The following is a 25,627-nucleotide window of genomic DNA, read 5'->3' as shown; positions in this document are numbered from 1 at the left end:
AGACCTCCAAGGCATGCACCATGGAGACAGTGAGAGGAAATACAAGCAATCACTGGGATGCAAAGCTCCACACATTTTATGACTTTAATTAGTTAAGGTCAGTGACAAAACTTTCAAATGCACATTCAAACAAGTGGATGACTAACCTTGCATCAGGGCCCCATCACTCAATTACCAATAATTTCTTAGAATCAGGACCCTGACCAAAAATCTATATGCTTTGCTGCACTCTCACCCAACACTACAGCGAGCCTTAGATCCATGACTCACGGTTTGCACACACTGTCAGATATTCAGCCAAATTAGCACATCATTTCTGTATACCTCTATCAGCAACTCCCACTCCCACCAGCGTAACCTCCCCCGACCTAGGCTCCTCTGCGCCAAGGAAAACAAACACAATCAATTCAATCTCTCCTCATAACTGAACCTTCTCATGCAACATCCTGCTAATCTCCTCTGCATTCTCTTCAGTGCAGTCATGTCCTTCCTGTCGTGTAGCGACCAGAACTGCACACAGTACTCCAACTTTGGTCTAACAAAAATTTATAAAGCTGTACCATAACACCACCCACCCCAGCTCTTATATTCTATGCCCCAGCTGATGAAGACAAGAATCCTGTAAGCCTTCTTCAGCACCCTATCTACATGTGCTGCCTCTTCATGGATCCTTGGACCTGTACACTGAGGTCCCTCTGTTACTCAATACTCCCTAGGGCCCTACTGAAATTTTCTTTTTTCCATTATGTCCTTTTGATTGTGATTTCAGGTTGTACTGCTGGCTGTACCATGTTAGAGGGCAGGTGAGAGTCATATATTAGCAAGACCCTCTGTCAGCTGGCACTATTTGCTTCATTCAGTCACTCTTGGTCTCCATCCCACCAAAGACATTCCTGTTGTTCGGTCCACTCCCCCAACACCCACTAACTCCCCCCCCCCCCACCAACTTAAACCATGTGTTTCCTAATTCTACTTCTGACACATAATTTATCTGCCCCTACTGCCTTCTTTCAGAACTGCATGTCCTCCAGTTGAACTATTAACCTAGCTACAGTACTATAGTTCACCTGCAAAGCAGCCAGATTTCTTTTGTTTTCACAGCAACTGTCATGGAGCAGTTTTTAATGCCATCACTTTCAGTATCCGCTTGATTAAGCCCCCCTTTCTTAGGGGCTAATTTGGTCCCACACTAACAGACGATGTGCGCTTTGTTCAACCCATCTCCTCCCTCGTGTTCTCCACTGCAGAAAACTAACTTGTTTTCTCACTTCCCTATTCTGACAAAGCTTCTAGGGGGTTTGTTTAATTTCCATTTTGATCTGGAGGAAGTGCATCAGCAGCAGAGATTATTTGTGCATTGCCTGCCGAAAGAGTTTCTCTCCCTCTCCTCTCTCTATCATTGTACCTTTGTAAATTGAGGACACACCCTACAGAGTCAATGACATTACAGTAAAATTCCAATATGTGAGGTATACCATTCTGAGCATATTTCTAGTATAGAAACTGCATATTTTTTCTGTGGAGAGCATGCAACACATACTTCCACAGCATTCACAGTGTTGTGCATTTTTATAAATCTCTCACACAGAATATCTGCTGCAAGTTCTCTGTTAATGGCAACAGTGTGCTCATCATGGGCAGAATAAATGCCAGAAAAGTCCTTGTCTCCTACATCAGTTTTCTGTACAATCCCTTTCATTATGGAAATGGCTGCATTGTACCTTCTCACACCCTGTCCATAGCCTGTCCAAATTGTTTCTCTCCCAAGCTTTTCATGCAGATATTGGTAGGTATACGGAACAAGCTTATAGAGGAAGTGGTAAATGCAGGTACAGTTACAGTGTTTAAAAACATTTGGACAGGTTCATGGATAGAAAGGTTAGAGAGACATAAGCCAAATGTAGGCAAATGGGACTAGCTCAGGAAGGCACCTTGGTCAGCATGGACAATTTGGGCCCAAGGGCCTATTTTTGTGCTGTATGACTCTCTCTTTCAGTATACCTTTTCACCTCCTATTTAAAAGTTGTCAGCTTTTCCAAATGGGCTATTGATATCTCTCAGGGGAATCTTGTAGCAGGAGTTCAACTCCTGCTATGTGTGAATCTGTGAAATGCAGTTCTGTGAGACACTATAACTGGAAATAATACCAGAAAATGCTAGAAATACTCAGCTGGTCAGGGAGCATTGTAGAGAGAGAGGAAGTTAAATTTCTGATGGATTCTCTTTTCTGTGAAGAGGTTTTCTTTTCACAGATATGTTGTCTCACTGAACATTTCCAGTACCTGTTTTTATTTCAGATCTTTACACCTTGAGAACTAACTAACTGTCAAAAGAGATAAGAACAAAGATCTACAATGCATCTCTGAGAGTCCATTTTAATGGAAGGTAATTAGGTATTCATCCCAGGGGCGAAGCATTGTAAATATTTTCTGCAGCTTCCAAGTAACAATCTGTTAGATACGCAAGAGAAATTGCAGTAAAGGGACTGCTTCCTGTGGAGGGAACAAACCCAAGAAATGCTCCAGATTTTCAAAGCAGCACTTGCACAGAAGAAGAAGACAGCCTGTTTGATGCTTGTTCTTAATAACCTTGAATCATATAAACCATAAGATACTTGTCAAAGAAATCACTGTCATCACAACAATGAACATGTCTTCCTTTTTTTTGGATGTTAGTTTCTGATAAAATGGCTACGTTATATTCCAAGTGGCATAAAATCAATCATCTACTTGTTCGGTGACTTTGGTGGGTGGACACAATGATTTATTGGACTCAATGGTACTGATTTAGTTGTGAACAGTGAAAATAAGAAAGGCCATCAGAAAGACTCAGGGCTGTGTTGTGGAAACTTCTGCCGTGGTCCCATAAAAACAACTTTTATTTAATTGGCTTTCAACAGTAGAACAAAAGAAGTTTGCACCAAAAATCCAAGCCACAAATAAATATTTGGCTTTATCCTGACCAACATTTCACAAGGCAAATAGACATTTAAGTTTCCATCAAATAAACATGACTTTGTTAATTTAAAAAGGATGTGGAATATGCAAAAGTTGTATTGAAACATCCAGAACATGTCCAAAAACTGAACACCTGCACAGAAGCGTTGTTAGTATCAACTAACTTCTAAACTTGGATCATAATTTAGCCTGATGTGCTAAAATATTAAGAGGGACACTGCAAGGTGTTAAGTACAAGGACTGTACTTTGGAACAACGCATCTGTTACTACTGATACATTTCATATGAACCCAATCAACTGAATCCAATTAATACCCAAAATATGACAAAATATTTTTTTCATAGTCTGTTGAGTCGAATTTCCCCAGTAAACTAAATCCTGACAGAAACATATTAAGGGATAATTCTATTCCAAACAGATTTGATTTAGCCTTGGGTAAAACTAAAAGTGCCCACAGGCACAGTAGTGTAGCAGTTAGCATAACACTATTGCAGCACCAGTGACCTGGGTTCAATTCCTGCCGCTGTCTGTAAGGAGTTTGTACGTTCTCCCTGTGTCTGCGTGGGTTTCCTCCAGGTGCTCTAGTTTCTTCCCACATTCCAAAGACATACAGGTTAGGAAGTTGTGGGCATGCCATGTTGGCGCTGGAAGCGTGGTGACACTTGCGGGCTGCCCCCAGAATACTCTATGCAAAAAGATGCATTTCACTGTGTGTTTCGATGTACATGTGACTAATAAAGATATCTTATCATTCAGTCTCAGATTAAAAAAGGGACCTAACAGGAGATCTGAGACAAAGGTTCAGAGGAATAGATTAATACAATAAATTAAAACATCTCCTTTCGAGAGACGGAACTGGCGTAAAAGCCTCCAAAATTCCATAACCTAGAGATGCACTTGTACATCATCAGTTATTGGGAAAGACAGGTGTGATACTCTGGAAATGTGCTGACTTGCGATATTGGTTAAGGTAATGTGTAGTTATCCAGGTTATGTGCCCCAAATGGCTATTGCTTTATTCAAAACCCCAAAATGCATAGTGACTTAACACGTGCTGTGTTAACACTGCAGATGTTGGAATCTGGAGCAAAAAAAAACTGCTGGAGGAACTCAGGTCAGACAGCACTTGTGGAGGGAAATGAACAGTTGATGTTTTGGATCAAGAACCTTCATCAGAACATGTACTATATGTGCTGTGTAGTCAGATTTATTTGGTACACAGAAACCAAACACACATTTCTCAGAGTGGATTGTGGAATAGTTGCCACCCGAAAGGAAGCACACAATTTTATACTTCCTTGAAAATAAATGATTCCAGGATGTAGCAAATTATACTGTCAGAGTTCTCTTTGTACAACACCAGTCAGAGTTAATAAGGAAATAATTCTCTGGCCCAATAGAAGTGGCATTGTAGGGTATACCAATGAACAGTAATTAAAACTGAAAAGATGTCTGGATAATGCATGTTACCAACAATTGATCCAAATTAGATTGATAATCCTCACGTTACTTTTCAGAAGAGATTTTCAATTGTTTCCTATAAATATTTATGCCACCCAGAATTCTACAGATTTCATTTGCCAAATGCCCCAAATCCTACAGAAATTTAACTCCATAAAGTCTCAGACCTATTCAGGGAAAAAGTATAAATCAACATTGATACTATTCAACCAATTAGTGACACATTACCCAGGTCAAGGAACAGAGCCTGAAAATAGAAATATAAGCAATTAAAAGAAATGAATGAATGAGTGCTTCGACTTTTAAACAGACAAAAATGGATTGGGTTTTGCTTCAACGTCTTAATAGGACCCAAAAATCAGTCTGTCATTAATGACTGCCACATCTACCCTCCACTGCAAGTGAACATAGTGACTTTACCACTGTAGAGAACCTCAGGCTTCACTTCCATTATAAACAAATGTCTCTTTTATCCTCATAGAGCTTTCCAAGGATGAGAAAACGTATCAGCAAGAACCAGAAAGCAGCCTCATTCCACATACCCATCAGTCACTCCAGACCCATGCTCTAAAATAAAGCTCGAAAGGTGGAGGATAAATTGGGCGTACAAATTGATCAAAATATATTCTAAGCATAGAATGAAAATTAAGTCCAAGTTTCTGTGTTGCTTCAGCAATAATAACTTTATTCAAGTTGAATGAAAGTAGACCCTTGAGGGACAAGTACTAAAGTCAATTGAAAGAGTGGTCTGTATTCTAGTACATAAAGACAGTTGCAGTGAGGAGATAGCTGGAGTGAATAGAGTGCTCGTGTATTTAAGGCAGAGCATGCCATTTTGTCCTTGAACAAGATCAGCCTGAGTTAAAACACACTGGTTTGAGTCTCCTCAAGGTAGTGATGTTGAGGCTTCTAAAGTGCAGGACTGAGCCAGAAAATTAATTGAGATGATCATTGCTAACCATAAACTCTGAAAGAACTAGAATTTTATGCTTTTCAGAAACACAGGCATGTGATTGAGAGTTATAATTAGAAATAGATTATACATAGAATAGAATACATACATAGAAATAGATGAGACTCAGGCATTGGAATTATGCAGGATTAAAGGATCATTCCTATGTGGAATTTTAGTTACACCCTTCTTAAAAAAAAACTATTTGAATTCTGAGCTGCACATCATTTTGTATTGAGTGATTTGGTTGGTAGTTGAGGTGTTAACAATTATCTTTAATGCCCAAGATGAAGGACTCTGCCGGAAGCTTGTGAAAGTATGCCCTGGTGAGCACAAGCTAGAACCTGACAATGACATTCTCTGTGCCAAATAGTATAACAGTCAACATCGAGGAGAATACACAAAATAATGTCAACTAAAACTGGGACTGGAAGGTGTCTAGAATGCATAGAATGGAGGAAAATGGAGAAAGAAATACAAAATTAAGGATTTGTATCGAATGAACATTTTATTGCTGTCTGATATGGATGGGTAGAAAACACACAATTATATCAGTTTCAAAAATTTTATTAGGAAAAAAAGCAATCACCAGTATTTCACAGAATCTAGTATAGTTATGCAAATAACAAAGTAGCAGGATGGTTTTATGGACGGAATGAAGACTTCATCCTGCAAAAACTCCAGCTGCAGCCCAGCCCATAGATGAGGAGAACCTATAATGAATTCTATTGTTTTTAAAACAAAATATATAAAAAAGGGGGAAAAAAAATCTACATCCGATAGAACCTAGGCCACACACATTGCTAACGTTAGGAGAAAATGGATTATTCTTCAAGAATACAAAGCCAAACTATACAGAAACATTTATTCATTGTATTTCAGAAGCTGGTTAATGAAATGCTCCTCAACTGGTTCATAGCAGCAGTTCTTTGAGGATAATTCAAGAAGAAGAATTCAGGAAGGAGCCAAAACAATACTTAGCAGCCTAGAGAACCAGGACAAGAAATTACAGAGGGGAAACATTAAATGAAATAAGCTACTTGACAAAAAAAAGACATCCCTACAGTTTCCTGTCTCTATGTGGCCTCTACGTTTCTATTTACCCATATTAAGAATGAATTAACTGAAACAATCCCATGGTAAACAAAACAGAACGTTCAAAAATTGTAAATCAGAACTGGTTAATTCTTCATTGAGGTATAAAAATCTACACAAAATTAAAGTCCTCATAATTGTAATATTCATTTTTTCCATGAATTCTGTCCCAGTTAAATAGATCTTTTATTCATACAAAAGTGATTTAAATGTATGTTTAATATATGTTCATTGAATTCTTGCACTGATATTATGTAATATTGGTTACCACAAATAAACCAAGATGTTTTGTGATATTATGAACATTTCTGGGGGCTATGCCACACTTTAAGACAAATACAACAATTGTGCAATTAAATTACTATGATATGCTGCTGACAGAAAAACAGTGATGTGTCAGGACCACTTCCTTAAATCATATTTTCTTAATGAACAGTGCAAGTTCATTCACTAAGATTTAAACAATCTTGACAGCCCCACCTTCCCCTTTTTAAATCAGTTAGAAACAATGTAAACATCAGTGCGCTCAGTTTCTCCAAAGTCTGTGGTTTCAAACAGCAAAGGAATGCAGATTTTTGCAATATCCTTCAAACAGTCTACACGCTCCTATTCGCTGCCTAGATGAAAGTTCATTTTAAGTACGGATCTAGCAGTAAGGTGCACAGAGGTAGCCCATTAAATCTTCAGAGCTGACCAATCAGAAAACCTCAGGGAGTGTGACGTTGCGCAGAATCCACTGTTGTGAGCGGCTTCCATTACAATCCTTCATGGTGGGCACCTGGCTGTCTGCCTCTGAGGCTTTATCCAAGCACTGATTGCTGTTCACATGCAACAGGGTCAGTTTCTGAAACATTGGAAAAATATTGCTATTACTTTCATATGAAAGAAATCTATTAAAAATTTTAATGTAAAGAAACAAATATACAAAAAGATCTTAAAGCAATTCAGGTGGCATAGTCAGTTTGATAAATGTAAGCAGGTTTGATCCTACTTTTATTTCTTACATTTTAAGGGAATATACCATATATGGCAGGATATTGATTTGCGTGGAGGAACGAAGACCTTGGTCTGCAATTGCATAAATCTTTAAAAGCTCAACAAGGTGCTTGTCTTTGCTACCTGAGGCACAGAATTTAAGAGCAGAAATGCTGTGCTAGGACTGTTATTGCACCAGGTAAACCTCACTTGGAGTTCTATGTACATTTTTGGCCACAACCTTAAAAGATGTGATTGGTGTGGACAGGGAGCAGAGAAGATACGTGGAGAAAATTAATTATGAGAAACGATTGGATATGTTACTCCCTTTGGAAAAGAAACAGCCGAGTGGAGACTTAACAGAGATGTATAAAATTATGACTAAATAGGAACGACCCAATTCCCTTAAAGTACTCAAAAATCAGGAGGCATAGATTTAACTGACTGGAAGGATTAGAGGGGAGATGAGGAAACACTTGGATGTGTACTTGAAAAACTATGATACGTGCAGGTCTCTGGACCTCATGCTAGAAGGTGAGATTAGGCAGGTTAGTGTGACAAGTAAACACCACATACGATAGGTTGAATGGCCTCCAATGGTATTATAGACTTTCTATGATTCTATGAAGATAGTAAATGATGATTCAGTAGAGGGCATATGAGAGAACTTTAAATATATATATAAAATAGCAAATTCAGACTATGTAAGCATGGCCTGAACTGGATTAGAAAACAACTTAAAAGTGAAATGAAGCATACTCCGAGGGAGAGAATAGGATCATGCAGAAACACATTAAATGAATACTGAAGGAGAGAAAGAAATGCAGAACAGTTGAACTAAAAACATAATAGAAAATATACACAAGAGGGGATAACAATAAAGCATACATTAGGCGCAAAAGATATCTGCTTAAAAGCATTCTCAAAAATTCCAAGAGGCTGTGATTAACATGCCTTTGCCTCAAAGATAACCAAAGAAATATCACTGCATTTAATACAAATAAAATGTGCAATCTTAAAAAAAGTGGCTGCACAGAAGGATCTTTCACAGTTAATTTCTTAAATAAAGCATGCAGTTGAAAATTTGATCAGAGTGGACTTTTGTTTATGCGGAGAGGCAAGAAGGTCAGTCATTTCTCTCTGCAACTGTAATAGTGTTTGTAAACTCGAGGTACTTCCACCTATCGCCTCCCAGCTTCTTACACCATTCTCACTCTCCCCCTCCCCTACCTGCCTACCTTTCCCCTCTCACCTGGATTCACCCACTACCCACCAGCTCTTGCTCCATCCCTTCCACCCCACCTTTTCATACCGGCCATCTCCCCTCTTTCTTTCCAGTCCCGGTGAAGAGTCCCGACCCGAAATGTTGGCTATCCATTTCCCTCCATAGATGTTGCCTGACACAGAGTTCCTCTATTTTTTTGTGTTGTACTAAGTAATTAAGAGTTTTCTTAGTGCTTCAGGGCATAGTGCAAAATAATATACTTAATTTAGAAAAAAAAACTTTAAGAACAGGCCCAAATGAAAAATTTAAAAAGTATAGTTATGATAGCAGAGGTTGTGTGTTGGACGTGCAGAACAAGAGGCTTTATGGGCAGTAAAAGTGCAAACGTGAGCAAACAGACATCTCCTTCATAAGTCCCTCTGGTACTTTTTCAGGTTTGAGTGTGAGTGGAAGACATAATGACACAGAGGAGGGAAAGGATTGTATGTGGCTCCAGAACTCCATTAGCGCCTTGTGAAGAGATACTGGATCAGAATGATGCTGGTGGGCACAACTGTATACAAAGAAAAGGAAGACCAAATGAAGTTGAACATGAGGAGCAGCAGAAACTGAACTTATTCAATTGGTGTAATTCATAATATTAAAAATAGAAAGAGATTGAGGTCCATCTAGTTTTCTTTCTACCATCATGGCAGACAACAATAATGTCCAATAATATTTTTTTATTTCCATTTTGTTTTAACCCAGAAATCGCTATGGCAAATGGAACCAGCGTATTATCAATTGCAAAGATTGGGATAACTACAATCTGGATTGAATTAGTTCACAAGTTACTTGAAGAAATAATGTGCTGTGGATATATTATACCTAGATTTCCAGAAGTCATCTGATAAGGAACTGCATCAAAGGTTATTGGGGGGGGGAGGAAGAAGAGATAAAAACCTCATGGAATAACAGATAATCTATTGGCGTAGGTGAAAAACAGTTGGCTAACAGAAAATATAGGAGGCATCAATATGTCTTTATCTACTCGGCAAGATGTAACAAGTGCTGTGCCACAGGAATTGTCACTGGAGCCTCAACTTTTTATAATTTATAACTTGGATGAAGACACCAAAAGGTATGATGGCTAATTTTACTGATGACACAAAGGCAAAGAGAAAAATAAGTTGTGAAGAGGAAATAAGGAGATTACAGATGGATATAGATGGGTTGAGTGGGAAAATATCAGGAAAAAAAGAGAATGTGGGAAAATGTGAAATTGTCTATTTTAGCATAGAAAATAAAAAATAACATTAAATGATACAAAACTGGATTGGTCGTAGGAGGCAGAGGGTAAAACTATAGGGTTGCTTTTCAGATTGGAGACCTGTAACCAGTGCTATGCTGCAGGGTTTGGTGCTGGGTCCTTCAATGTTCGTTATATACAAATAATTTGGTCGAGATTGCAAATGGCATGATTAGTAAGTTTACATACAACACCAAAATTGGTGGTATAGTGGACAACAAAGAAAGCTATCCAAGGTTACAATAGGATCTAGATCAACTGGCAAAGTGGGCAAGGAACGGCTGCTGGAATTTAACTCAGAAAAGTGTGATGTGATGCAATTTGCAACCAGGCCAGAACGTATGCAATGAATGACAGGGCCCTGGGGAGTGTTATTGAACAGAGACACCTTTGGGGTGCCTCGTACATAATTCTCTGGAAGTGGCGACCCAAGTAGACAGAGTGGTGAAGGCGGCTTATGGTAAGTTTGCCTTCATTGGCTGAGGCATTAAGAATAGGAGTTGGAACATTATGTTACAGTTGTACAAATCACTGGTTAGGCCGCACCAGGAATATTGTGTGCAGTTCTGGTCACAATGCAATAGGAAGGATGTGATTAAGCCAGAGGGTGCAGAAACGATTCATAGGAATGTTGCCTAGACTGGAGAGCTTGAGGTACAAGGAATGAATAGATAGCCTGGGGCTGTCTTACCTGGAGTGGAGGCCACTAAGAGGTGACCTTATAGAGGTATATGAAATCACGAGAGGCACAGATAAGGTCACAATCTTTTTCCCCAGGGTAGGGTAGTCTAAAACTAGAGGGCATAGTGTTAACATGAGAGGGGAAAGATTTAAAAGGGAACTGAGGGGCAGATTTTTTCTCCCCACAACCCCCCCCCCCCCAAACAGAGGGTAGTGGGTATATGGAATGAGCTGCCAGAGGAAGTGATAGAGGCAGGTACAAATACAATGTTTAAAAGACGTTTGGACAGGTTCATGGATAGGAAAGGTTTAGAGGGATATGGGGCAAATGCAGAGATTAGCACAGATAGGTATCTTGGTCAGCATGGATGAGTTGTACTGAAGGGCCTGTTTCCATGCTGTATAACTCATTGTAAAAGTTGTTAATTCTTTCTAACCCCAGCTACTTAATGAGATAGTTTTGCAAAACATTCTTTAGTCAACCTGAAACTTGCACCTACACCAGTCCCAATGTATTAATGTATAAATGGTGAAAGGTTGCAGAGCTCTTTGATGCAAAAGGGATCCAGGTGCCCTAGTACATGATTTGCTAAAGGCCAGGTTGCAATTACAGTAAATAATTAGGAAAACTAACAAATTGTTATTCTTTATTGCAAAGGGAATTCAATACAAAAGTAGAGAGGTGATGCTTCAGTTATGCATGGCATTGGAGAGACTGCACTTTGAGCACTGTGCACAGAATTGGTCTCCTATTTAAGGAAATATGGCAATGCATTGGAAGCAGTTCAGAGAAAGTTTACTAGACTGATACTGCAAATGGACAAATTGTCTTATGGGAAAGAAAATGGACACGTTAGGCTGGACTTCAGAAGAGCAAGAGGGGACTAGATTAAAGCATATAAAATCCTGAGGGGAGGAGGAGTCACCCATTTAAAAAAGATGAGAATTTTTCTCCCCTCCACAGAGGATCTTAGTCTTTGGAACCATTTTCCTCAAAGTGTGGTGGAAGAAGTATCTTTGAATATTATTAAGGCAGAAATTGATACTTAATAAGGGGATGAAAGATCACCAGGGGCAGATAGGAGTACAGCTTTGAGGTTATGAGATCAGCCATGATCTTATTAATTGGCAAAACAGGATTAAAGAGTAGAAAGATACTCTCCTGCTAATTTGTAAGTATTGTAAATTACTGGAATAATAACACATTCTATACAAACAAAATCATTCTCATGATTATCATAAGGAACCCAACATCTGAAGGCAGAATGCAGATAGTGGGAAATTGATGACACAGGAAAGAAAACAATTTGCATCCATTATAAAGACATAAAAAATTAATCTCAATGCAATTACACAAAGAGACAATTGCACGATAGTCAAATTATTTCACTCCTCATGGTTCACACACAAGGCAGTACATCAACATCAATGGATTATGTAGTACAGCACTTAGTATGGACAACATGATATTTCCCATTGCATAATGTATCTACAGTTCCATTCAATTAAACATGGTGTAACCGCATCGACCATGACCCATACATAACCACACAATCCTCTAAATGACAAAGAAATGAGGTAAAAGTAACTTGCTCCATTTCAGGAGAAATTTGGGAATGTTCTCCTTGATTCACTGAAAGAACATGGCAATTAATAACTCCTCACTACTGGAACTAGCAAGTTAACTCCAATAATGATAAATGTTCTCTTCTTTCAGCAACCAGTCAAGCTTTCTTTGATGGACCTTAGCAGATCAATGAACCATGTTCAGTTTCGTTCTTGGCAAGTGGCTAAAACTGATTATAAGGGCTACAATTATATTGCATCTAGAATTATCCCAAGACCATTTTGCTTATGTTACCTCCAAACTACTTCCTCACTATTCTCTAGAAATCTGATATCAGGCAAAACTCCTGCATTTTAACATACATTTTGCCTCCATTCACCTCTAATGAATAGCATCCTATATTAGCATACAATCAAATAAAATCCTCATTTGCGTCTTCAAATCACCTCCAGTCAGCTCTAAAGTTCCTACAGTCCCAATGTCTCCTCTCATTCTGGCCTCCTGCTTATCCTTGAATCAGCCAGCAATGGCAGCTGTGCTTTCGGCTATCCTATATTCTTAATTCCCTCTCCAATCTTCCCCATCCTCCTTTGGTCTTTTAAACCTCTAAAATTTACCACTTTGATCTAGCTTTAGGGTATCTGCACTTGTACCTGTTTGTGTGGTTCAGTGTTAATTTTTGGTGGGTAATACTTGTGATGCATTTTGAGACATTTTGCCACATTATATGCACAATACAAATGGAAAGTAACTGTCATTGTTTTGGTGGACAACAGCATTGAATTTTACAGTGAAGGTACTCCCACAATGGTGTATTTTAAGGAGCTTTAGGATTTTGACAAAGGAACAGGTGGCCATATGGTGCACAACTTGGATGAGATTGATCTTCCCACGACATTTTCTGCTTCTAGCATTCTCAATGGCAAGGCTGCAGGAGGGAGATGCTGTCAAAAAAATCCTTGCTAAGTTGCTAAAGTACACCGATACCGATCAAGGTATAACAATGGATGGTATGGATATTGCATTCAGTGGAAGGGTATTTGTTAAGTGAACTGTCAATCCAGATGGTGTTGAGTTTTTTTTAAAATGTTCTTGTAGCTGCATCCAAGTAGAAAATTTTCCAACACTGTGGACATTGTAGATGTTTGAAAGGCTTTGAGGGTCAGCCAGGAGAAACCAAGTTCAATGTCTCGGGACCATCATCTTGAATTGGGGGAAAAACAGACCATCAACAAAATTAAGTCCTTTTGGAAACGGTCAGAAAATGCTGTTAAAGCTCAGCAGGACAGGCAGCAGCTGTGGAGAGAGAAACATTTCATCTCTACTAGCTTTCCTGCTGAGTATTTATTTCCTGATTTATTTTCGATTTCAAGCATTTGCAGAATTTTGATTTTCAAGTACCTTTTACACATGGCTAGCTACCTATATTGTAGAAATACAGCAGCCAATTTCCATGTAATAAGCTTCCTCAAACAGCAACATGATAATGATTATAGTGATACTGACTGGAGGGCAATTATTTACATGTCATTGGGAATAACTTCTCTGTTCTACTTTGAAATACTGCCATGGAATCTTTTAAAAAAAAATCAAAAAGTCCAGACAGGATTTCAGTCCAAAGATGACCGAAATCAAATCAGTGCCTGGTAAAAGAACAAAGGATGAGCTTGAAACCAGCAGCAGCAAAGCATAGCCTACCAGACATTGGAGGATTGAAATCCAATTCAGAAAACACCTGAGGAGCAATGACTGATCCAGATGACATCAGAGAATCAGGAAAATAGCGCCACTGAGGAAGCACCATGTGGAACAGAGACCAGTAGAGTCTGGGCCAGGAAGTATGGAAAAACAAGCGTGACATATAGTGTCCAGTGTCCACAGTGTGTGGACTTGGTGAGTATGGGAAGTAATTTCATTAAGTATTTACTAGTTTTATTTAGCTTACCACTTAGATTTTTATTACAGTAAATTTTCTTGCAGCTTTCACTTTGTAGTAGTAAACACATAGCCTGCAGTCCACCAGCCTCCCAGGTAAATCAGTTAATCAACTGGAACTAGTTGACTGTTGTCAACTAACTCAAAACTAGTGTACCTGGGAATACAAATCAGTGGGTCCTGCCAGTGTATTTTGACAGCAAGTGCTGTATCTACAGAGCAGAGACTTTGGTAAGGGACTTCTATGCAAGAGGAAAGGTATAGTTTCATATTTACAGAATTAAGTAATTAAACTAATTAATAAATATGTGGCAGGTCAGATGATGTGTTGCAACTGTACTATGTGGAGCAGGTGAAAACCATGTTGAATACAGTGACCACACTTGCAGTTTGAGGAACATGCTTAGAGCTGATGAGCTGGAGTCCCAAGACTTAAGGACATTGCAATGAATCAGGGAGGCAGAAAGATATGTGGACATTTTGTTCCAAGAACCAATTACACCCATTATATCAAGGATTGCAGAAATGGTCAGTAACGAGGGATTAGGAGGATCGTGACCATGACTGAGAAGGATTGGGATTCCAGAAGGTAGCACTGGAGAAGCCCAAGCCCTTGTAGTTGTCCAACAGAGTTGAAGTAGGGTATTTCCCCCAACTGCATTATCTAGAACCAGAGCCTATGGTCTCAATGTGAGAGCTGGCCATTCCAGACTGCAATGAGGACAAATTTCTTCACGCAGAGTAGTGAACAATTGAAATTCTTTACTGGAGAGGGCTGTGGAGTTCTGCCGTAGAGTATATTCAAGACAGACTGTCGGATATTAGGGGAAATCAGCGGATATGGAGTTAGTGCAAGGAAAGTGGTTCTTGTAGTGGTTGCTACCGCGAAATAAAACAAGATGCTAGTCGGAGGATTGTCGAACAAGAAGTGGTTTCTTTTCCCGCCTTGCGCAGGCCTTTTAAGGGAGACTGTTCCCGCCCAAAGCAACCGGCAATGACTTAAGTACTACGTCATCAAGACTTTCCCGCGCACGGGTTCTCCCCGTCGCTCGGGAAAGACGAGGCCTGCCGCCATCTTGGGCCTCGTCGCTCCGACGCCGCGCGACCCGACTGCCGAGCCGGTTCGCCCGACTAAACGGTGAGTCGCCACACAACCCCCCCCAGAACCGGCAACACAGTCCCAAGGTCCGCGGGCTGTGCTAGCTGCCGCTTAGGGGGCCGGCCTCTGCGTCTCGGTGTTGCAACCTCAACAGGTTGTTGCAGATCCAAATGGGCCGGTTTGAGGCGGTCCGCCGTGAAAACCTGTTCCCTGCCTCCAATGTCAAAAATAAAGGTGGATCCATTATTCCGTATGACTCGGAACGGTCCCTCATATGGTCGTTGCAAATGGCGCCCAAGGTGTGCCCTGCGGACGAAAACAAACTTACAGTCCCATAGTTCCTTGGCTGGCAGGATGGGGCTTGACCGTGCCGTGAGGTGGGAATCGGGGCCAAGTTGCCGAGCTTCTCGCGCAGTCTTTGTAGGACTGCTGGGGGTTGTTCCCCTTGGTCCCGAAGGGCAGGTATGAAATCCCCGGGGACAACTAGGGGCGCCCCGTACACAAGCTCAGCTGACGAAGGGCGGAGGTCTTCTTTGGGGGCAGTGCGTATGCCGAGCAGGACCCAAGGCAGCTCGTCAACCCAGTTAGGACCCTTCAGGCGGGCCATCAAGGCTGATTTCAGATGGCGGTGAAAAATGTTCCACCAACCCGTTTGATTGAGGATGGTAGGCCGTGGTGGTGTGCAGCTGCGTCCCTAGCAGGTTCGCTAATGCAGCCCAGAGACTGGAAGTGAATTGGGAGCCTCTGTCTGAAGTGATGTGGGCCGGAACACCAAAACGTGAGACCCGAGTTGTGAGCAGTGCCCGGGCGCAGGAATCAGTTGTGATGTCAGTCAGGGGGGTTGCCTCAGGCCACCTCGTAAACCGGTCCACGATGGTAAGGACTGGTACCGGGCTCCTCTTGAAACCGGCAGAGGGACCACGAGGTCGACGTGTATGTGGTTGAACCTCCTACGGGTAGGCTCAAACTGCTGTGGTGGGACCTTGGTGTGTTGCTGGATTTTTGACGTCTGGCAGTGCGGACAAGTCCTGGCTCACTCACTGACCTGTTTGCGCAGGCCATGCCAGACAAACTTGCTGGCGACCAGTCGGACAGTAGATCTGATGGACGGGTGCGCCAACCCATGTACCGAGTCAAAAACGCGTCTCCGCCAGGGCTGCAGGGACTATAGGGCGGGGCTGACCAGTCGCAACGTCGCAAAGTAGGGTCCGCTGACCTGGACCAACCAAGAAATCTCGGAGCTGCAGACCCAAGACTGCGGTTCTGTAGCTGGGCAGTTCGTCGTCGGCTTGCTGTGCGTCAGCTAGGGCCGTGTAGTCGACACCCAAGGATAGGTTGTGGATGGTTCGTCTGGAAAGTGCATCAGCAACGACATTATCCTTTATGGAGGACATGTTGGATGTCAGTTGTGAATTCGGAAATGTAGGATAAATGTCTCTGCTGACGAGCTGGCCAGGGATCGGAGGACTTTGGAGAAGGCAAAGGACAGAGGCTTATGATCGGTGAAAGGCCTGCCTCTAGAAAGTATCAGAAATGTCAGACCGCCAGATACAGTGCTAGAAGTTCCCGATCAAAAGCGCTGTACTTCAGTTCGGGCGGTCTAAGGTGCTTGCTGAAAAATGCCAAGGGTTGCCAGCGGCCTTCGAGTAGCTGTTCCAGTACCCCACCCACCGCGGTGTTGGACGCGTCCACCGTGAGGTCAGTCGGGACGTCAGTCCTAGGGTGTACAAGCATCGTGGCGTCTGCCAGGGCGTCTTTTGGCCTTAACGAAAGCAGCCGCAGCCTCGTCAGTCCCAGGTGATGTCCTTGCCCTTACCAGCCAACAGCAAGAACAGAGGGCGCATGATGCGGGCTGCTGCAGGGATGAACCGATGGTAAAAGTTGACCATCCCAAGGAATTCCTGTAGGCCTTTGACTGTGTCGGGGCGGGCAAAATGGCGGATACTGTCCACCTTGGCGGGTAGGGGTGTTACCCCGGCGCTGGTGATTTTGTGCCGAGGAAATCGATAGAGTCAAGTCCGAATTGGCACTTGGACGGGTTGATTGTGAGGCCGAAATCGCGGAGGCGGGAATACAGCTGGCGGAGGTGGAAAGGTGTTCCTGGCGGTTACGGCTGGCGATCAGTATGTCGTCCAAGTAAATGAACACGAAGTCCAGTCTCGGCCTACCGCGTCCATCAGCCGCTGGAAGGTCTGCTCGGCGTTCTCTAAGGCCGAATGGCATCCGAAGGAATTTGAACAGGCCGAATGGGGTGATAATCGCAGTCTTGGGGACGTCATCCGGATGGACTGGGATTTGGTGGTATCCCCGAACGAGGTCGACTTTGGAAAAGATGCGGGTGCCGTGTAAGTTCGCTGCGAAGTCCTGGATGTGAGGGATGGGATAGCGGTCCGGGGTGGTAGCGTCATTCAGCCTGCGGTAGTCGCAGCAGGGCCTCCACCCTCCGGTGGCTTTGGGGGACCATGTGCAGGGGGGAGGCCCAGGGGCTGTCTGACCTGCGAACAATCCCCGGCTCCGCCATGTGACGGAACTCTTCCTTTGCCAGGCAGAGCTTGTCTGGAGGTAATCGTCGTGCTCGGGCATGAAGGGGTGGCCCTTGTAGTAATGATGTGGTGTCGTACCCCATGTTTGGGCCTAGAATTCGTAAACGAAGGTGCCAAAATTGATGGGAATTTGGCTAGGAGCTTGGCGAAATCGTCGCCAGAAAGGGAAATGGAAGTCAGGCGCGGGGCTGGTGTGCTGATTTCTCCAGGGGATAGGTCTGGAAGGTGCTAGAGTGGGACTAACCGCTTCCCTCGCAGGTCGACTAACAGGTTGTGGGCCCGAAGGAAATCAGCTCCTAGGAGTGGTCGGGCGACCGTGGCAAGGGTAAAGATTCAGGTAAAATGGCTGCTGCCGAATTGTAATTTGAAGTGTACGGGTGCCGAAAGACCGTATCGTTGTACCGTTGGCGGGCATTGAGTAGAGGACCGGGTGGCCTGTTACGAGTGTCGCGGCCGGTCGGGGGCAAAATACTGACCTCCGCTCCAGTATCAACGAGGAAATGCCGTCCAGATTTCTTGTCCTGAACGAATAGGAGGCTCTGTCGGCAGCCAGCCACCGTAGCCATCAGCGGCGGCTGGCCCTGGCGTTTCCCTGAAACTTGCAGGGTGGGCGGCATCGACGGGCCTCCGCACCCCACCTCTGATGGTAGAAGCACAGCTGGTCACCCGTGTCATTGTCTGCGTTCCTGGGGTGTGTTGCTCGGTTGCTGGGGCTGGGCGAGGCGGGCGTTGGGCTCGCGGCCTGGTGATTTGACTGACAGACGAGCCGCTCTCATGCTTGGCCCTCCACAGGACATCTGCCCGGGCAGCCACCTCATGGGGGTTGCTGAAGTCGGCGTCAGCTAACAACAGGTGGATGTCATCGGGGAGCTGTTCGAGGAAGGCCTGTTCGAACATCAGGCATGGCTTGTGTCCCTCAGCCAATGCCAGCATCTCATTCATTAGGGCGGATGGGGATCTGTCCCCAGGCCGTCCAGATGAAGCAGGCGGGCAGCGCGCTCACGACGGGAGAGGCCGAAGGTCCGGATCAAAAGGTCTTTGAAAGCCGGGTACTTATCTTCCTCCGGAGGCGACTGGATGAAGTCTCCAACCTGGGCAGCTGTCTCTTGGCCCAGAGAGCTAACCACATGGTAGTACTTCGTGGAGTCGGAGGTGATCTGCCAAAGGTGGAATTGTGCTTCGGCCTGGTCAAACCAGACGCTGGGCCGAAGTGACCAAAAGGTGGGCAGCTTGAGGGCCACTGCGTTGGCTGCTGTGCTGTCGGCCATTGCGCGGGTCCAAATCCGTTTGGACCGTCGGGGTCACCAATGTAGCGGTTGCTACCGCGAAATAAAACAAGGACGCTAGTCGGAGGATTGTTGAACAAGAAGTGGTTTCTTTTCCCGCCTTTGCGCGGGCCTTTTAAGGGAGACTGTTCCCGCCCCAAACCAACCGGCAATGACGTAAGTACTACGTCATCAAGACTTTCCTGCGCGCAGGTTCTCCCCGCTCGGGAAAGACGAGGCCACTGCCATCTTGGGCCCCGTCACTCCGACGCCTGCGGCGACCCAACTGCCGAGCCGGTTCGCCCCGACTAAACGGTGAGTCGCCACATTCTGAAATAAAAGATCAGCCATGATTGAATTGAATGGCCGAACAGGGAAGTGGGGCTAGATGGCCTATTCCAATTTTTTATTTCTTATATTATATCCAAGAGAGTGAAAACACAAGAATAATGTCTCAGTTCCAAATTAGTAACCAGAGGAAATTACACACAAAGAGACAGCAGCTGATCAAGCTGCAGGTTGAAAACACTTTGGTTCAGCATTCTGTGGTTCAGCATCTCCTGTGGTACAGTCTGTTTGAATCTAGCGTCATTAGTTTGCAGAGCAGCCACAAGGGTGGCTGGTATCTAGCAGCACCAAGCCACCAAGTTTATGTCTATAGCCAAGAGAAATGAAGTCTTCATTAATGTGATGCGATATTTACTTAAACCACTTCAGGCGTCCATTCAGTATGGCTTCTAAGAGATGGAGAATTGAGTGTCATGGTCTACAGAGTAAAAGTTTCCTGGATTTCATCAGCTCTCTAGATAAAAACTATTTCTGATAGCACTAATGATACGTGTTCAGAAGGACTGCATTCTTAGAAAACCATCTGCATCTTGATTTTGTGAAATATGAACCATTGTGCAAGTATCAGTAGGAGATTGCCTGTAGTTTCCATAGCAAATCTCTTAAGTGGCCTCCCCTGTGAATTGGCAAGCCTGTGATTATTGTCCTTGGTAAACAAGTTCAGATCACTGTATACATTTTGTGGTTATTTACTTTAACAAGATTATAGCAGCTCAGTATAGTTTCAATGCAGGACCAGCTGCTAGGAGCAGCCATATTGGCAAATGTTTAAAATTCCTTGAAAAAGCATTTAACTTTTTTGTTTCCTATCAGTTTGTACATGGTTGAGGTAACCCAGTGACTGTATCAACTAGTTCCATACAGGACAGTTCTTCAGTCAATGGCACCGTGGTTAAGCTTAAGTACTACCTGAATACGGGTGAAGTTGCTTTGCTTATTTAAGAGCAGCCAATACTATGAACACTGATTATTATTGTATTTGTACAGCTAGCATTACCTAAGAAAATTTCAAAACAATCTCCTCTTTGAGATAATGTTTTCATAAAGACAGCACTTACTACAGCATCATGCTCCCAAAGCTGATTGCCTTTTAGATGGTGGCACTTCAGCATCATGATAGGGCCATTAAGTTTTGACACATCTAGGCACAAATCATCAGTTCTAATTTCTTTGTTTGCAGTGTAGGAAAACACCTGGAAAAAAAAGACGGGTAAGTCTATATTAAAAGAACTAATAACTCACGTGTAAAATAAGATATTTTAAAATATTTTTGCAGAATTTTGTCTTGTATTTTATCCTCTATTTATCTTTAAGAGCTAGTGTAGGATTAAGCAAATGCTGCAGCTGAACAGAACTGAATTCTGGAGTCAAGAATGGATGCACAAATTCATCAAATGGAACATGCTACTCTGTAGCTAACCACAGAGACAGAACTAATAATATTAGTTAATAGTTCATAAGAGTTAAAAACCAGTATTGTGCATTGTGTAGCAGTTCAACATAGAACAGAGAAAATGTTAATTGTGGAAATATTCAAGGCTTGATATATGCTGTTCCAATGTGCTACCACTTAATGGAACACAGATAATCAGAAATAATAAACAACAACTCACCTGATTGCCTCCCATACCATGACAGTTAAATATTCCCACTTTTTCATTTTCCTTTCTTGCCATATTATCCAGACATTGATTCGTTTCTACGTTTCTGATCTAAAAGACAAAGTAGATTACAGCTGAGACATATGAAAACACATGATCCTTTAGAACCTTCAATCAGTAACCCAAGTCAGCACTTGAACTGTACCATTGTGAAGGCCTCAGGCTTGATTTTTGTTCTCTGTTGACTAATTTCAGCCAGGGAAATGTTGCAATTGCTATAGAATGGAATTACCAAACTATTAGGGTTTCTGCTACTGATTATTATACATCATTGAGGAAGTGATCAAGCAAAACAATAAAATCTAAAATCAAAAAGCTTTCCAAAACTCATGATTTTGACACAAATATGAGAAATACTAATTTGGTAAAAGCTACTAAGAGTTCACAAAACTGAATTGCAAGGAGGAACCAACACCTTCATGATCGGAGCAAAAAAAACCTGATAGAAATATTAAAGAAAATGCACAAACCTTTACTGATGAAATAGAAAATTCATATAATAACAGGTGCCATTTTAAAATCTCAGTTTAAAAATTCTGTTTCCACCATTTTAAACAACAACATAAAAATCATAGAAGGCAATAATAGTGGTCATTCAGCCTTCATGCACATGTTAGTCCAAGCAGTGCCAGCCAACACAAAAAAAACAGCTGGAAGACTTCAGCGGGTCAAGCAGTATCAATAAAGGCAAAGGGATGACCGAGGTTGAGTCAAAACCCTGTAACAGGACTATAAACTCTTACAGCTAAAAACCTTCCCAACATTGTCCTACATCTCTGTATTCTCACTTATGCATCATCATTTTTCCTGCAATATTACCTGAACTGAATGCAGTATTCTAGCTATGGTCTATTGTTTAAAAAAGTTTGAGTGTAATATCTTGTTCTTATAACCTATACAAGGAAACCAAATGCTTCCTTCATCTTATTCAATGTTTCCTCTATCATTATATTATAAGTTTGGCTTATTTTAAAGTTTCAGTTTTACCACAGGTCCTTAAGATAAATGATAGCGAAATTTTCTATTAGGACGGAGTATTACTGAAATGGAAATTTTCTGATGTACGCTGAGTATTTCATATTTACTGCATTTGCAAAATTTTAAGAAAATATTAATCTCTTAAAATATCTGACTGGTTGTAAATTTTCATGGATCAAATGAATGCAACAAGAAAATTCCACACATGCATATCAATTATGCTTTACTGAAATACTGCTGTTGTAACATAAATTTACTCAAACTAAAAGCAGGACAAAAATCTCTTCAAGTGGTGCTTGATGGAGGATCTTTGGAACCTTTAATTTTCTATCTAAGTTTGTATTAGTCACTGATCATCCTATCCCTGGATAATTACAGGCAAAACTGTGTACCCCAGCGTAGGATGATTCATGGGGCACTGGGAAAATAAAACAACAAAATTCATATGAATGATACATGGACGAGAGTATTTGTTTCTGAAAGACGCTTGAAAAATCAAGGTTTAGCACTGGAAAATAGAAAATAGGCTCCAACACAAGTTCCTATATTATGAAAAGATTTGAAAGGCTAAAGAATGAAACTGTTCTGCTGGTTAATTAATTGTACTACAGAGTACATAAACCAAAGATCACCACTAGAAGAGAAAGGAAAATATAAATAATTTTATTCAACATGGAATTAGTAAAACTAAAATACTTAATTAGGCATAGCTATTAGTTTAGATAATATTATTGAAATGGAAATTAGCAAGTTATTTGTAAAAGAAGAACATGAAATTATATGGGGAGGAAGACTGAATTAGAATTGAGGCATCTCAATATGAAAAGCGAAGTCAATAGGGATACAAGCCCTCCTTCAATATTTTAAATTCTCTGATATTACCACTGCTCTGCTGGCAACTATAAAATATTAGCTGTTTTACTTCCCAGGAGTGTTTGGCCTCTCTCATTCAAAGGCAAATGCTCCTCAATCAGAAACCAGATTTTGTGTTTCTTCAAAGGGCATTTTTATGTTAAATCGGTATCTTCTTGGAAGCATATTATCAAGGAGCATAGATGTTGAATGGCAATTTGAAAATGTACTCTGGCTTGGATTGGCAGATTGAGGAAGCAAACTTGGAAGGAAAGATTTTCACAGAATACACAGTTAGTCAACACACCACCCTAATTCTATTTATACCTACCTGACAATGCTTTCACTATTATTAACAACTTGTCATAATAGAACAATATCAACACAGAATTTTCAAGGTGCTTCACAGAAGTTTTTTTTGAATAAAGACGGAAGTGGAGAGATAGAGGAATTTAGAAAGGGAAATCCAGAGCACGAGGTTTAGATGGTTCAAATCATATCTGCCAATTTGTGGGGTAACATACAAGAGTCAGAGGAACAGATTTTTCATGATGTTTTACAGCTGAAGACGACAATAGAAATTCAGTGGAAATGAAAATAATTTATTTTAATTTTTATGAGCCACAGAGACCTTAAATTAAATGTGGCGAGTACCTATTTCTAACCTGCATGCATTCAGTGCCTAGATTTCTAAGCATAACTTTGGAAATTGCAGAGAGTCTGCAAAAGCACAGACAGACCAATATCAGACATCAGTCAGAATGGCAGCACCAAGGGCCTTTCAACGAATGCAGATCTCCTGTGTTCATGAGAAATAATTTGGATTTTCACCCAGCCCTTCCTACAAAAAGCCATTGCTTCACACAAACTGCTAAAGCATTCACCTGTTATTAATCAACAAAACAAGTCTTCAGTAATTCCACAATAATTTGAACTGTCATCAGACAGAAAAATGTAATGACTTCTAACCAATGAAATTAAAATAGTGATAGCCCTACCTAAAAGCTAGTTTGACTAAAAATGTACTGTTGCTAAAATTAAAATCATCCTACCTCTCCCAGGGAGAAATAATGCCGTGGAATGTGGGAGTCAGGATAAACATTTTCCAGGAACCAAGAGAAAGGTTTACATGACAACTTTTGTCTTAATGCTTTGCGCACTGTTATGTCTCCATATTCAACCTTTGTAACACCTATGGAATTAAAACCAAATCATAGTAAATCATGAAACAAAAACATTATTGTTAAAGGTTAAGATAAAGACAATTGCACTCAATATGTTAACTTCTCTTTATCTACAAATACTAACTAGCCTGCTGGGTGTTTCGAACACTTACTGCTTTTCCTCCTGATTTCAAGCAACTGCAATTATTAATTATTTTTGAAATAATATTGCAGATTAGATTATATTGCACAAAGAATTATGCACAAATCTATATGTTTATTATTAAAGGACAATAAATCCTACAGCAAGTAGATGCTATAGATTTTCAACAGTGAAAGGGGAGAGCTTTAATAAGAACCTGAGGGGCAACTTTTTCACCCAGAGGGTGGTCAGTATATGGAATGAGCTACCAGATGAAGTGGTTGAGGCAGGTACATTAACAACATTTAAAAGTTACTTCGACAGGTACATGGATAGGAAAGGCTTAGAGGGATATGGGCCAAATGGGACTAATTTAGGTGGGAATCTTGGTTGGCATGGACCAATTAGGCAGAAGAGTCCATTTCTGTGCTGAATGACTCTATGACTAATTCTAGGCCAAGTATTGCTGGCTGAAGTCTCCACTGGCAATCAACCATTTGAACGCAGACCTCTGCATTCGCACTGTGGAAAGAGACTGCCTGAGACAATGTTGCATCCATCACTGGACTCCACATGGAGTCCTGAGGCATAGCTCAGCCCCGTTGGGATTCCACAGCATTCTGGCATATTACCACTTAGATCCTACACCTGAAATCTCATCGATTTCAAGGGGGATTCTCAAGGATTAGGAAGCAAAGTGGAAGGAAAGAATTTTTAACAATGTTCTACTTTAGTTTAATGTTTTTAATTCTAATTGATTTTGTGTGTTCTGAATTAATTCTTTCAATTGTCTTTAAATCATTTACTTCACTTTGAATAGTTTTAAATAACTGAATGTCAGACATTTGGAAAAAAAAGTGTTAACAGGCCTTTTTGAGTGGAGACAAAGCTCAGCCCTGCTGAAACCTGTCAAAAGCATTTGGGGAGGTGACAGCAGAACTTTTGTACCATACTCCCTGAAACCTCACACTCCCTGAAACCTCATTACTGCTGAAACTTCACTACCTGAGTCTAGGGTACAGAGTGCTTACAAGGTTGGCCCTCTGCATCCGGGCCAGGATAATGCAGGCATGTGGGGATTATAGATGGCAGGCTAGATCCAGGAAAATTTGGTCTAACAACTTTCTTTGAAATTGGCAAGGTCTCATTTCAAATTATTTTGTAATTAGTGTCCTTTGTTATTCTTGAAAATCCATTTTGACATCCCAGTGACAGAAGGGCAAGGGAGGAGTCATGTTTCTCTCCTCCAGATACATTGTCAGGATACTAAAGCAATAATCCTGCTTTAAACCCTGCCCTTGTTACAGCAGTACCAAGTATCTGCTACAAAATCTATACAGGCATTTTTTTTTACCCCAACATCATACAGTTCATATATCAGGAACTACAGCTGAAAATTTGGGAGGGAAGCTGTGGTCGGGGCTCTGGGGCAGTCAGGC

At 41.6% G+C, this 25,627-nt stretch overlaps 1 protein-coding gene across 2 annotated transcripts in view; it reads right to left on the bottom strand.

Moving 5' to 3' along the window:
• Positions 1–5,862: 5,862 nt before the first annotated feature.
• galnt1 (UDP-N-acetyl-alpha-D-galactosamine:polypeptide N-acetylgalactosaminyltransferase 1) overlaps positions 5,863–25,627 on the bottom strand; it is an 84,458-nt gene continuing 64,693 nt past the window's right edge. The window contains exons 9-12 of one of the 2 annotated variants that reach the window (XM_052015712.1): positions 23,936–24,075; positions 21,006–21,104; positions 20,451–20,585; positions 5,863–7,310 (exon numbers count right to left, since the gene is read on the bottom strand). In XM_052015712.1, the coding sequence (XP_051871672.1) occupies positions 7,164–7,310; positions 20,451–20,585; positions 21,006–21,104; positions 23,936–24,075 (521 nt within the window). In that variant the 3' untranslated portion in view covers positions 5,863–7,163. The remainder of the gene's footprint in view (positions 7,311–20,450; positions 20,586–21,005; positions 21,105–23,935; positions 24,076–25,627) is intronic. The other variant, XM_052015711.1, reaches the window with a different exon arrangement.

The sequence above is a fragment of the Pristis pectinata genome, chromosome 5 (genome assembly GCF_009764475.1).
Source record: "Pristis pectinata isolate sPriPec2 chromosome 5, sPriPec2.1.pri, whole genome shotgun sequence".
NCBI lineage: Eukaryota > Metazoa > Chordata > Chondrichthyes > Rhinopristiformes > Pristidae > Pristis > Pristis pectinata.
The sequence above is the reverse complement of the archived record's forward strand: the minus strand, read 5'-3'. Positions and strand labels throughout refer to the sequence as shown.